Genomic DNA, 12,511 nt, shown 5'->3' with positions numbered 1-12,511 from the left:
CATCCCCATGGGGAAATTCAACTTTTTTCCAATGTCCCATACACTTGTTGTAGCAAAACTAATTACATACAATACTTAACTCAGTAAAAAATATGATATGCATCTAAATCACTATCTCAAAAAGCATTAATAATAGCTTTTAAAAAGTTCTTAAGTCCTGGCGGTAGAATTGTAAAGCCTAATGGCATTGGGGAGTATTGACCTCTTCATCCTGTCTGAGGAGCATTGCATCGATAGTAACCTGTCGCTGAAACTGCTTCTCTGTCTCTGGATGGTGCTATGTAGAGGATGTTCAGAGTTATCCATAATTGACCGTAGCCTACTCAGCGCCCTTCGCTCAGCTACCGATGTTAAACCCTCCAGTACTTTGCCCACGACAGAGCCCGCCTTCCTTACCAGCTTATTAAGATGTGAGGCGTCCCTCTTCTTAATGCTTCCTCCCCAACACGCCACCACAAAGAAGAGGGCGCTCTCCACAACTGACCTATAGAACATCTTCAGCATCTCACTACAGACATTGAATGACGCCAACCTTCTAAGGAAGTACAGTCGACTCTGTGCCTTCCTGCACAAGGCATCTGTGTTGGCAGTCCAGTCTAGCTTCTCGTCTAACTGTACTCCCAGATACTTGTAGGTCTTAACCTGCTCCACACATTCTCCATTAATGATCACTGGCTCCATAATTTTGACTGCAATTCCCTAGTTCTAGTCACCCCAGTTAATGTAAGCATTCCTGTATCTATTCTGTCTAGGCCATTGATTTTCCTTTGTCAATGTCACAATGAGATAAGCTTCCATTCTTCAAAGCTCAAGTATCAGAACATCTGCCTATTCTCACTTCACCCTTGCCCACAACTGCAGAAATTAAGCTGGTAAACTTTCACTGCACCCACAACCCCCATCACAAGTATATTCTTTTTTCAAGATGTGAGACCAGACTCAATCATAATATTCCATGTGTGATCTCACTGGACCCCTGCCTAATGTGATAAATCATTTTTGCTCTTCTGTTCAAACCCTATTGCAATAAAGGCCAATATACCTATAAGCTTTCCAAACTGTTTCTTGTACCTGCATATTAATTCTCAGCTTTGTGTACCAGAACTCCTTCTGACTCTCAATACCTTTCAATCTCAAGAATTCAAAATTCATTTACCAATTCCTCACTAATTTATTCCATCCTCTTCATGGTTTCTCTCTCCCTCTACTTAAATAAAGAGTTTACATTTGCTACATTCAATATGTACACACCATCTTTAATCCTGAATTTTGGACAATGGCATTCAGCGTATTCACTCTCTCTCCAGCCACCTCTTGAACATCCATAGATGCAGAGTCCTCAGTCTTGAGGAATGATCAGTTTTCAGTCCTAATAATCTCTAATACTTCAAAAAAAAAAAAGTAGTTTCTACCATCTCCTCATTCATACTTGATCTGTGATTTTCCACTATTTCCTGATTTCCGGGGATGGGGAAATTACCACTGCTCAGTAATTCCGTATTTCCCAAAATAAAATCTGCTCAACCTTCACCTTAGTCTTAGGCACGTCATCAATTCCCATGCTCGCTTGTTTTTTTTGTTTAAAATCTTCCTCTAGAACTCTAGAATGGGCAAGCAACACAGACTTTTGAACTCTTACCTGCAGAGAACAGCATCTATGTTACTATGCTATCACTATATGACTACACATACTTTTCCACTCTAACCTGAATTTACCCTTGTACCACACAGCCTGCTGCTTCTGCTCTTTTTTGCCAGAAGCTTAAAGGAATGAGATTCCCAAGCTGCTTTACTTGTACTCATGCTTTCCTGACCTTATTGATTAAACAAGTCTATAATTCTTAATCAATGGGTTTAATTACCCCTTGAAACAAAGAATCAAGCTAACAGTCTTCCTCTCAGTACATCAGAGTTCAAATCTTGGACTATAGCTTATCAACTCTACAGTGCCTTGAAAAAGTATTCAGCTCCCATGCTATTTTCACATTTTACTGTCATTTTCTGCATTTTATATATACTGAAGTGCGGTTTTTGAGCTAATCTATGAAATATTGTGCATCATGTCAAATCAAGAAACATTCCAAAACCTGCGAGCAATCTACTAGATATTAAAAACCAAAATTGAGAGGCTGGAAAAGGTATTCATCCCCTTTATAATTACTATGCAAATTTTCCTCAGTAGCAATACATTACCCTACCAACTCATCCAACTTGTTGATGTAGAAAATTGAAGATCACCAGTTTTCAGTGAATTCATAAGAATAAATACCCCCTCTCTCAGTAAGGTCCAACAGTGTGGTACATTTTCAACAGACCAAACCAAAATGAAGACAAAAGAGCATTCAAGACAAGTCAGGGAAATGATTATAGAAAAGCACAAATCTGAGAAAAAGTACAAGAACCATTCCAAAGACACTGAATATACCACGGAGTTCAGTGCAGTCCATCATAACCAAGTGAAAAAAATATGAAACCATAGCCACACTGGCTAGGTCAGGCCACCACTCTAAACATAATCACCAGAGAAGAATGGCACTTGAAAGAGAGGCTACTGTGATGTCAACAGTAGAGAATGAGGTGCAGAAGTCAGTGGCTGTAACAGGAGCTGCACAATCTCTAAGGCCTTGCAAAAAAAAAAGGGGTACTTACAGAAGAGTGGCAAGGAAGATATAGCTTAAAAAAAAAATGAACAGCATATCCTTGCCCATAAAGACTGCAATGTGTTACTTAGAAGATACTGTACAGATGTGGAAGGTATTGTGGTCAGTTAAGACTGAAGTGGAACTTTTCAGTCTCAACCTAAGCAGTATGTGCGGCATAAATCTAATACTGCACATCACCCAGGTAACAATCCCTACTATAAAGTATGAGAGAGGTAGAATCATGCTATGGGGATGCTTTTCAGCAGCAGGGACTGTAAATCTGTCATGACCAATGGAAAGATGAATGCTGCTAAATATAGAGATATCATGGTTAAAAACCTGCTAGCCTCTGCCAGAAAGCTTAAACTGGGGAGGAAGGTCAACTTTCAGCAGGACAACAACCCAAGCACACTGCCAGAGCAATTGTGGAATGGCTTCAAATGAAGAAAATTGGTATCCATGAGTGGCCCAGTCCGAGTCATGCCCTTAACTCGATCAAACACCTCTGGCAAGACCTCAAAATTGCTGTCCACTGCCACTCCCTAACTAACCTGGCACAGCTTGAGCAATTTTTCCAAGGAGGTACAGGCAAATCTTGCTTCATCATGTTGTGCAAAGCTAATAGAGACTTATCCATAAAGAATACGGGGGGGGGGGGGGGGGTAATAGCTGTGAGAGATGGTTCAACTAAGTACTGAGTGGGAAGTGAAAACTTCTGAAATGGTGACATTTCAGTTTTTGAATTTTTAGTTTTTCAGACTTTACAAGTTTGGGCTCTACTGTAGGGGGAAGAAAAGGAACATGTGATTCACAAATAAAAATTCTCAGTTAAATTGATCAAAATCCCTGGTTGTCAACAAAAGGTTGGAGACTGAATTCATATTCAAAGCACTGTAGCCAATCACCATGGACTCCATCAATTCCCAGACACAATAGCTGCAATACTCATATTGCTCTATCATACTGATTTTAATATAATTTTATATACGAACAATTAAATAAACTGAATTACTTTGTTGTATTTACCAATCCAAGTGACTTAAAAGTTTCCACTCTAAATACTGCATTTGGCAGGCAGTACCCATCGAGCCTAGGCAGAACCCACAGGTTTTGTATTCCTTGGTTCAACAAACTTTCAAGCAGCTGACTCGAGTTGACTATTCCTTAATAGTTACTACAGGATGACAAATTATTAAGTGAGTTCTATACCTTTTCCTGATCCAGTCCATATACGATGTACAGAAGGAATTCTGAGAATGCCATTACCAACTGGTGTCCTTTGATTGCCACGGTCTACCTTGTTTTTGCTGTGGTGAAGCAAACAGAATTTGATTAAAAAAAACACCTTCCCCCACCACCGCAGTTTCCTCCCTGCTGCCCATTTCAAAATTTCTCAAGTCCTACCCTTAAATACACAAGTCAAAAAGATAATGAATCATCTGTATGACAAGTGCTTTCAGTTATTGTTATTTTAATGCTACATCATTGCTTCTCAACCCAAGGATAGCAAAGATTTTTGTTGCACTGGAACATACCACTTAATTTCTCTTCCTGATTTAGCCTTCCAACTCTCCCTCCCGGTGATATTCAGTTAAAATTAATTCCTTGCCTCACTCAATGCTTAAACAGTTTTAATTACAAATGATATTTAAATACATACACATCGATCCGAGTGTTCAGCTTTTTATTCCCAGAAGCAGTATTTCTTTTATCTTCTGTCAAACACTACAGCAGTCAAACAAAAATAAATGCATGATTAGTATTCACTGGACATTTAGTCATGGAGTAAGGTACAGGGAAAATAAACCAAAGTGGCTTTTTTGTGCATCCTGTACTCCAATATTCCAGCATATGCTTTCAACATCCAAGTTAATTCATAACTAAAGAAAATAAAATCCTTTCTCTAAAACATTCTGAATTATAATATGAACTAAGTGGCATAATTTTAAGACAATGCAGGAATAAATATGAAAATATATGCAAAAATCTTTGAAGAGGGCAGTTACATTTAGGGAGATTGTTTTAAAAAAGTATTCAATATGAACAGGTATATTTCTATAATACCCTACAAATAAAAGGTCATTCATCCCACTGACTATGCCAGATGAGATTGATCCCATTCTCCCACTCAATTTGTCCTAAAGCTCATTAGTTCCAACACTCACCTACAGAATACAGTCATTGAATTGCGTAGCACCATCAGGCCCTTTGGCCTTCTTGATCTCTACTAACCACACCCAATTACTTTAATCCTGCAGTTTCAGTATATTTTAAATACATGCTCCTTTTTACAATGGTAAGTACAGATATGGTATAAGACAATATATAACTGATATTGTGATGTTCTCAATTTGCGATTTGAAAATTAATATACTAATAAATAATGGAAGTTAAATTCTTTCCAGAGTACTTACTTGCAGGGCTCAAGAACTTAAGATAAGAATTTATTATGTTAATATAGCAGAAATTTATTACAGGCACAGAGGAAGTCAAAGGTGCCAGAATCATGGTACACCTCCAGCCCATCCCATATTATGAACGTTCTAATTAAAAGATGAAAAATTATCTATTGGATTAACAGCAGTAAGTCAGCCATGATCAAATGGCAGAGTAGACACAATAGGTCAAATGCCCAAACTCTGCTCCTATGTCTTGTGTCCTACAGTCAACTTTTCAGTCCCGTAAGACATAGAAGCAGAATTAAAGCTATTCAGCCCATTGATACTACTCTGCTATTTCATCATGGCTGATCCACTTCCCGCTAAACGGCATTCTCCTGCCTTCTCCCCATAACCTTTCATGCCAACTATTCCAAGAACCATCAACCTCTAACTTAAATGCACCTATTGACCTGGCCTCCACAATCGCCTGTAGCAATGAACTCTACAGACTCACCACACTCTGGCTAAAGAAATTCCCCCTCATCTGTCTTCTAAATAGAATCCCTCTATTTTGAGGCTGTGCTCATCCACAAAAGGAAATATCCTCTTCACATCCACTCTAACTTGACCTTTTAACAATCGATATGACCACCAATAGACTACTTTAGCAGAAGGAAATTAAGTCCAAATATATCCTTACATATTCACACAGTTGCATATCAAAAAATGTGAATCCTGACTCTGTATCCCCTCATTATACATTCTACATTATACATCTTATAACATCATAAATACCTGCAGCAAATTACATTTTGTATTTACTTAGCTACAGACTAGCATTAAATATACTAGCCAAGATCTCTTCAGGCCCCTTCCTTACTTATTTTCTCAGACAGTTCAAACATGCTGGTACCTTTGACTTTTTCTCCCAACTATGATCAGCAGCATTTCACTTGTGGTGTCATGTCCTTCATTAGATGCCTGCACACATATCACAATCATACTTGTACTGATTCCTCATCTCTGCTCTGCATGCTATTCCAAAAAACACAACAGCTTCTGTTACAGTGCCTTCACTAAAGTTCAACTCTCAGCCCCAGAGTTACCAGTTGCATGTTTGTCCAGCTTTTACATCCTGCATCCTCCAAGTCACTTCTTCCAGCCACATAAAACATAGAATCACAAACACGAGAAAATCTGCAGTCCCGATGAAGGGTCTCAACACGAAACGATGACTGTTTGCTCTTTTTCACAGATGCTGCCGGACTTGCCAAGTTCCTCCAGCAAACTGTGTGCATTGCTCTGCACATTAAATGTAGTTTCAAAACTAGACAATTTATCAAGAGTCACTAGTCTCCTTATCTTCCTCCATGTTGCAAAAACAAAGGAGCTGGTTGTGGATTACAGGAGGAATGGAGACGGGCTAACCCCTATTGACATCAATGGATCTGGGGTTGAGAGGATAAACAGCTTTAAGTTCCTCGGCATCCACAACACCGAGGACCTCACATGGTCCGTACACACCAGATGTGTGGTGAAAAAGGCGCAACAGCACCTCAGACAGTTGAGTGATTGGTATAGGCCTCCAAATCCTAAGAACTTTCTACAAGGGCACAATTGAGAGCATCCTGACTGGCTACATCACTGCCTAGTATGGAAACTGTACCCCCTTAATCGCTGGACTCTGCAGAGGGTGGTGCAGACAGCCCGCATCTGTGGTTGTGAACTTCCCATGATTCAGGACATTTACAAGGACAGGTGTGTAAAAAGGGACTGTAGGATCATTGGGGACTCGAGTCACCCCAACCACAATCTATTCCAGCTGCTACCATCCGGGAAACAGTACCACAGCATAAAAGCCAGGACCAACAGGCTCTGGGACAGCTTCTTCCACCAGGCCATCAGACTGATCAACTTGTGCTGATCTGATTACATATTACATTGACTTTTCTATTTATTATAAATTACTATGATCGCACATTTAGACAGAGACATAACCTAAAGATTTTTACTCCTCATGCATGTGAAGGATGTAAGAAATAAAGTCAATTCAATTCAATGCATGCTACACAAATGACAGCAGCTTTTGGCAAGGTGAACTAAAGTCCAAGAAAACAAATGAAAAGTATTGAGTTCCTAATCTACCAAACCAACAATTAACTCAACCACAGAATTCCAACCAAATTTCCATTAAATTTGAGGATCCTCAGTTTATCCATATTTCCTTTAATGAACTATCTGCACAAGCACTCCAAAAATTCCAACATACTTACTGATAAACAGCATGTAATTTAAGCTAGTGAGGCAAGAGATGGAAAATTCAACTTTGAAGAACTCTGTAATGAAATCTCACCAGTCAAGTTTTCCTAACATAAGGTACTAATTTCAAACATTAAAACATTGTAAATTCCAAAAAAGCTTCAACAGAGTTTATTTTAGGGACTTGATGGAAAATAAGTCAGAACAATTACACACTGAACAATAGTTCTCAATCCAAATTACGGTGAAGCATGTTGGAACAGTTTTGATTTCATTTCAACAGAGGCTGAAGATTGACAATGTACTATATATTAGCTAGTCCTTATGCTGCCAGCTCAAGGTTTTGGCAAGTATAGGGCACATGCTGGCAGAAACTCCCTAACCAATCCATTGCCAGAGATTTCCTATTATAACTTTCACTAGAGATCAGAATTGCTTGCTCTGACAAGGAGGAGGAGGTACAATAATTAATATTATGTTTAATAACTTCTGACATTATTGGCAAAACTAGATGTCAAAAAAAGCCAGCAATGCTGAGGGAGAACAGTGAATGTTAAAGTGGGAAACAATATTTACAAAATAATCAGTCCAACCCAATAATTTATTTCAAGTCAGAGGTTCAGGGTGGGGGAAGAATAAAGCTCAGGGATTTTCTAAAGTTAGTCACTATTTAAGATTTTATGATTGCTGCAAGTTAATCAGCTTCAAACAGTTGAATTAAGATTAAGGCAGAAAGTGCACCAAATTCACAGCTCTACTGGATAAAGGAAAGTCCACGTGTTCCTCCTTTTGGGAGAAAATACTTAGAAACAGAAATCAGAACCAAATAGACTATGGGAGTCTTTAAGGGCCAGACACAGTAGTGTACTGCAAGAGAAAATAGGAGCTCCCGAACATTTGTATACCATGGACCAATACCATTAAACAAGGGGTCTGTGGACCCCAGGCTGGGAACCCCTGACTTAAATAGTAACATTTAATGAAAAATCAAAAAGCAGAGAAAAACAAAAGAGACAGTGCAAAAGATGGATAGTAATTTTAAAAATCAAGAGTGCAAAATGTTCGACAAGAGCAATAAGATTAAAGCAAACAAAATCCTACACCTACATGTTCCATCATAGCTGTACAGTGCTCAGTGCTGTGTTTTGTGCTATAGCCCCTTTTCCTCCAGTCCAGTGCACCATTCTGTTCTGAGTGCTGTAAACCAGCTCCCGGGGATTTAACACTAGGGACACTGTAAATAGAAAGGAAAAACAGTTCAGGGGAAGCACACTAATGAAGTGATAATTTTTTTTAAGCATGACCAGAAATAATATTCACAGCCAACGATCTCCCCCATTAACCCATGTAATAGACAGTGGGCATATACAGCATTAAAAATAAATATAGTCTACCATTTGAAAATAAGTTATTTTTCTCATTCCTTCACAATTCTGCTTCAATCTATGAATTCAAAAATGCATTTGAAAAGCAACCTCGTACATTAAAAGGTGAAAGTTTTAATAACATACACCAACTTCACAAAGAACTTGAAAGCAGTACTTTAATGTTAAAAAAGCAAGATTAAATATGGCATTGTATTTGCATGTTTAAAATAGAAATGAATGTAGATTTCTCACTTTCTTTTGAATTGCAAAGCCACCAGTAATGGTTTGCATTTCTACACCAAACAATTCTTACATAACCAAGAAATGTTACTGGTCTTACCTGCAGCCTCTAGCTTTTCCCATGTTTTTGTAATGAATCGTTTGCTGCTTTCCATCTAAAAAAAATTTAAAATCCTACTTAAAATTATTGCCCAATCTTTTCTTCTCTTAAAGTAGTTATTACTGAAAGGGGCAATTTCCATTCCCCATGCTCAATTTTGAGATACCTTCCAGCATCGGAAATACAATTTCCTATATAGCTTTAAATTTCACTTTCCTGTTCAAAAATAAAATCCCAAGTTACATTTCTCAGTGTTGCATTCACAAAAAGGATTGGAAATTCAGGGCAAGATATAACCAATAGATATGGACTACATTGATGAGGACAGAGACTTAATAAGCCTCTGGAATGGCAAAAATGCATGATAAGAACACAAGTTGTGGCTTCACAATGTCAGACATACTTTACATATACCCGGTACTAAATATTGTTAACAATTTAAGAAATTAGCTGCCAACATATCCACTAAAATGTGCTGTCAATACTGCAGAATTGCTTTAGTCAGCTCAGTTTTACAAGATATGTTCAACACAATAAATCATGAAGCTTTTAAAACGATCTGAATATACAATTGTATACATGTAGCATCATTACCAATTGATCAAATTAAGCACCACTTCTACTTTAAAGTCACATCAGAGCAGTAATTTCTGCTCCACTACATTAAATTCATTTCCTTGATTAGTTCTCTATGCAAAAGTGACATAACATTAAGTTCAACTGTATTAAATTAGAGATTTATTTGGGGGGGATGGGGAGAAAGTGGAAGGTGAAGGGCTAACACAAGGAATGTTGTATGAGCAACTATTTATCTATGGGAGACTGAATAAGGCACAGAATTTGTCACAATGTGCCTTCGCCATCTACACCTTATGTACTGGTATTCAAAAAAATTGAAAAGCCATTTTCACAGATGCACATTACATACATTTCTATCTAACCACTAACATTTAGTAATTCCTATTTTCTAAACAGCTAGTTAACATTGTTCCTTTTTCCCGGATCTGCATCCTAAATAAACAATTTACACAATTGGTGTCAGGCTGAACTCCAAGAACTCAACACCACAGATCCATGCTACCATTACAACTACCCACTTCTATTCTCATCATGACAAATCTGCTCATGCCCTAGTTCATCTGACTCTGAAAAAGTTAGACATCTTTAAACTCCATTCTGTTCCCTGCAAACTTGAAATTGCACAAACCCCTACAGGTCTTCTCCTAAATTACCCTCAGTACCACTTAGTCATCAAGCTTCCTTCCTGACATATTGACTCCCAGTTAAATGCATTAATTTGGAAAGTTTTCACCCTTGTGTTCAAATCTCATTTTGATCTTTCCTCTCCATCTTCTCTGGCCCTACATCCCATAAGAGTTTCCACATCTCAAATTTCAACTTCTTGATCATTCCCAATGCATCCATGTTTTCATCAACAGCTTCATCTTTAGTGAAATTTCTAGAATACCTTCATCTTTTTTCCCTGCCCCAAGAGGCTCTTTACAGACCTCATCAGGCTTTTCCTTGTCTGCCTAACATACCTTTGTTGACCAATGTCACATTTTATTTAATACTCTTGCTGTACATTACTTTGCGACACATTGCAACCACAGTAGTGTAGGCATTAATGTAGCGCCATTCCAGCTTAGAGCAGAGCTCAATTCCAGCACCATCTGTAAGGAGTTTGCACGCTCTCCCTGTGATGTCATGGATTTCTTACAGGTGCTCTGGTTTTCTCCCACAGTCCAAGCTGTATTGGTTATGTTAATTGGTCATTGTAAATTGTACTGATTAGGCTAGGGTTAAATCAGCGGGTTGCTGGGCAGCACAGCTCGTTGGGCCAGAAGGGCATATTCCGTACCATCTCTAAATAATTAAAGACAATGTATAAACTCCAAACAGGAAGGGATTATGAGTTGCTTTCAGGGGTAACAAATCTTCATTATGAGGAAACATTGTTTAAGTTGTGAGCATCTCTGTAGAATGTAGGTTTAATTGAGACATAGGAGAAACAAAATGAACAACCCAGTCAGCCTGTCACGCCTACTTCAATCATTCAATAGATTCATGGCTGATAATCTATCCCGATTAGATATTCCTACTCTTTCCCAATTCCTCTTTGTGTCATTGACTCTACATAAGTTTCAAATATTCAGCAGTTTTACCTCCACAAAGTTAAAATTCCATATATTTACCGCACTTTGACAAAGTTTCACCTCCAACCTGTTGTAAATCATTTGTTATGTAACCAGAGACAATGATCATTGGCTCTGGGTACACAAGAGAAACATTTTCCCCACATCCAACTGTCTAGCTCTGTCAAGACCTTATAAATTCTAATTAGATTCCCACTCATTCTTCTAGCTCCAATGAATACACACCTGTCTATTTAATATCCTCATACTGCAGTCTCACCATCCTAGGAACCAGTTTGGCAAACTTTTGTAATGTTATTCTCAAGCAGACGAATATCAAAATTGTACATAATACTCTAGATGGGGTCTCCCACAGGCCTGAAAAAATTTGGAAGACTGTCTTGCTACTGTACTAAAATCCTCTTCCTACAAAAGCTAACAAACCATTTCTTAACACCATAGGCAAGAAAGTTAATCAACAATTCTACTTCATCAGGAGGCTAAAGAAATTTAGCTGGTCCCCAACAAAATCTGAAACTTAAAGCAAACCATAGAAAGCTCCTACCCGGATGCATTGTGGCTTGGTGAGGTAACTGCTCTGTGACTGAATACACAGTCACAGTTGTGGATACAGCTCAAAACATTACAGAAACCAGTCACCCCTCCATGGACTCAATCCCTCAGCAAAGCAGGCAGCATAATCAAAAACCTCACCACCCCAGGCAACAAAGAGGTACATAATAATGACACTGATTGGCTGAACGGTGTCACAACAATACTCTCTTACTCAGTGACAGGAAGATCAAGGAATTGATTGTGGACTTCAGGAGAGGGAAGTTGGGAGAAAGCACACCAGCTCTCAGAAGGGTCAGTGATGGAAAGAGTGAGCACCTTCAAGTTCCTTTCTGTAGGGCCCAGGATTGAACTGCTGAACTGCTGACAGCCTGATGCAATCACAAAGGCAGTACGTCAGCAGCTCTACTTCATGAGGAGATGGAGGAGATTTGGTATGTCACCAGAGACTCCTGCAAATTTCTACAGATGTATGGTGCAGAGCACTATTACTGATTGCATTGTAGCCTGATGTGGAGCCTCCAATGCACAAGATCACAAGAGGATGCAGAGGACTGTAGGCTCAATCAAGTCCATCATGGGCACAACCCCATCCTTGCTTCCATTGATGACATCTTCAAAAGTTGGTTCTTCAAGAAGGCAGCATCTTCATTAAAGGTTTTCACCATCTCAGATATTTCTTCTTTGCCATATCATCATGGAGGAGGTAAAAGAATCTTAAAACCCACATTTAATGTTTTAAGGAAAGCTGCTTCCCCGTCATCAGAGTTCCAAAAATGCACGAACCTATGAACAGTACCTCATTATTCGTCTT

The 12,511-nt window shown here is 38.7% G+C and overlaps 1 protein-coding gene across 3 annotated transcripts in view; it reads right to left on the bottom strand.

Annotated features, from left to right (window-relative positions):
- The window catches only part of LOC140713775 (zinc finger CCHC domain-containing protein 2-like), a 66,296-nt gene that overhangs the window by 13,866 nt on the left and 39,919 nt on the right, over positions 1-12,511 (bottom strand). For all 3 annotated transcript variants that reach the window (XM_073024295.1, XM_073024297.1, XM_073024296.1), the window contains 4 exons: positions 8,990-9,044; positions 8,390-8,516; positions 4,303-4,367; positions 3,852-3,949 (listed from right to left, as the gene is read on the bottom strand). In XM_073024295.1, the coding sequence (XP_072880396.1) occupies positions 3,852-3,949; positions 4,303-4,367; positions 8,390-8,516; positions 8,990-9,044 (345 nt within the window). The remainder of the gene's footprint in view (positions 1-3,851; positions 3,950-4,302; positions 4,368-8,389; positions 8,517-8,989; positions 9,045-12,511) is intronic.

This window comes from Hemitrygon akajei, chromosome 20 (assembly GCF_048418815.1).
Source record: "Hemitrygon akajei chromosome 20, sHemAka1.3, whole genome shotgun sequence".
Lineage (NCBI taxonomy): Eukaryota > Metazoa > Chordata > Chondrichthyes > Myliobatiformes > Dasyatidae > Hemitrygon > Hemitrygon akajei.
Note: the sequence above shows the minus strand (reverse complement) of the source record. Positions and strands in the feature narration are given on the sequence as shown.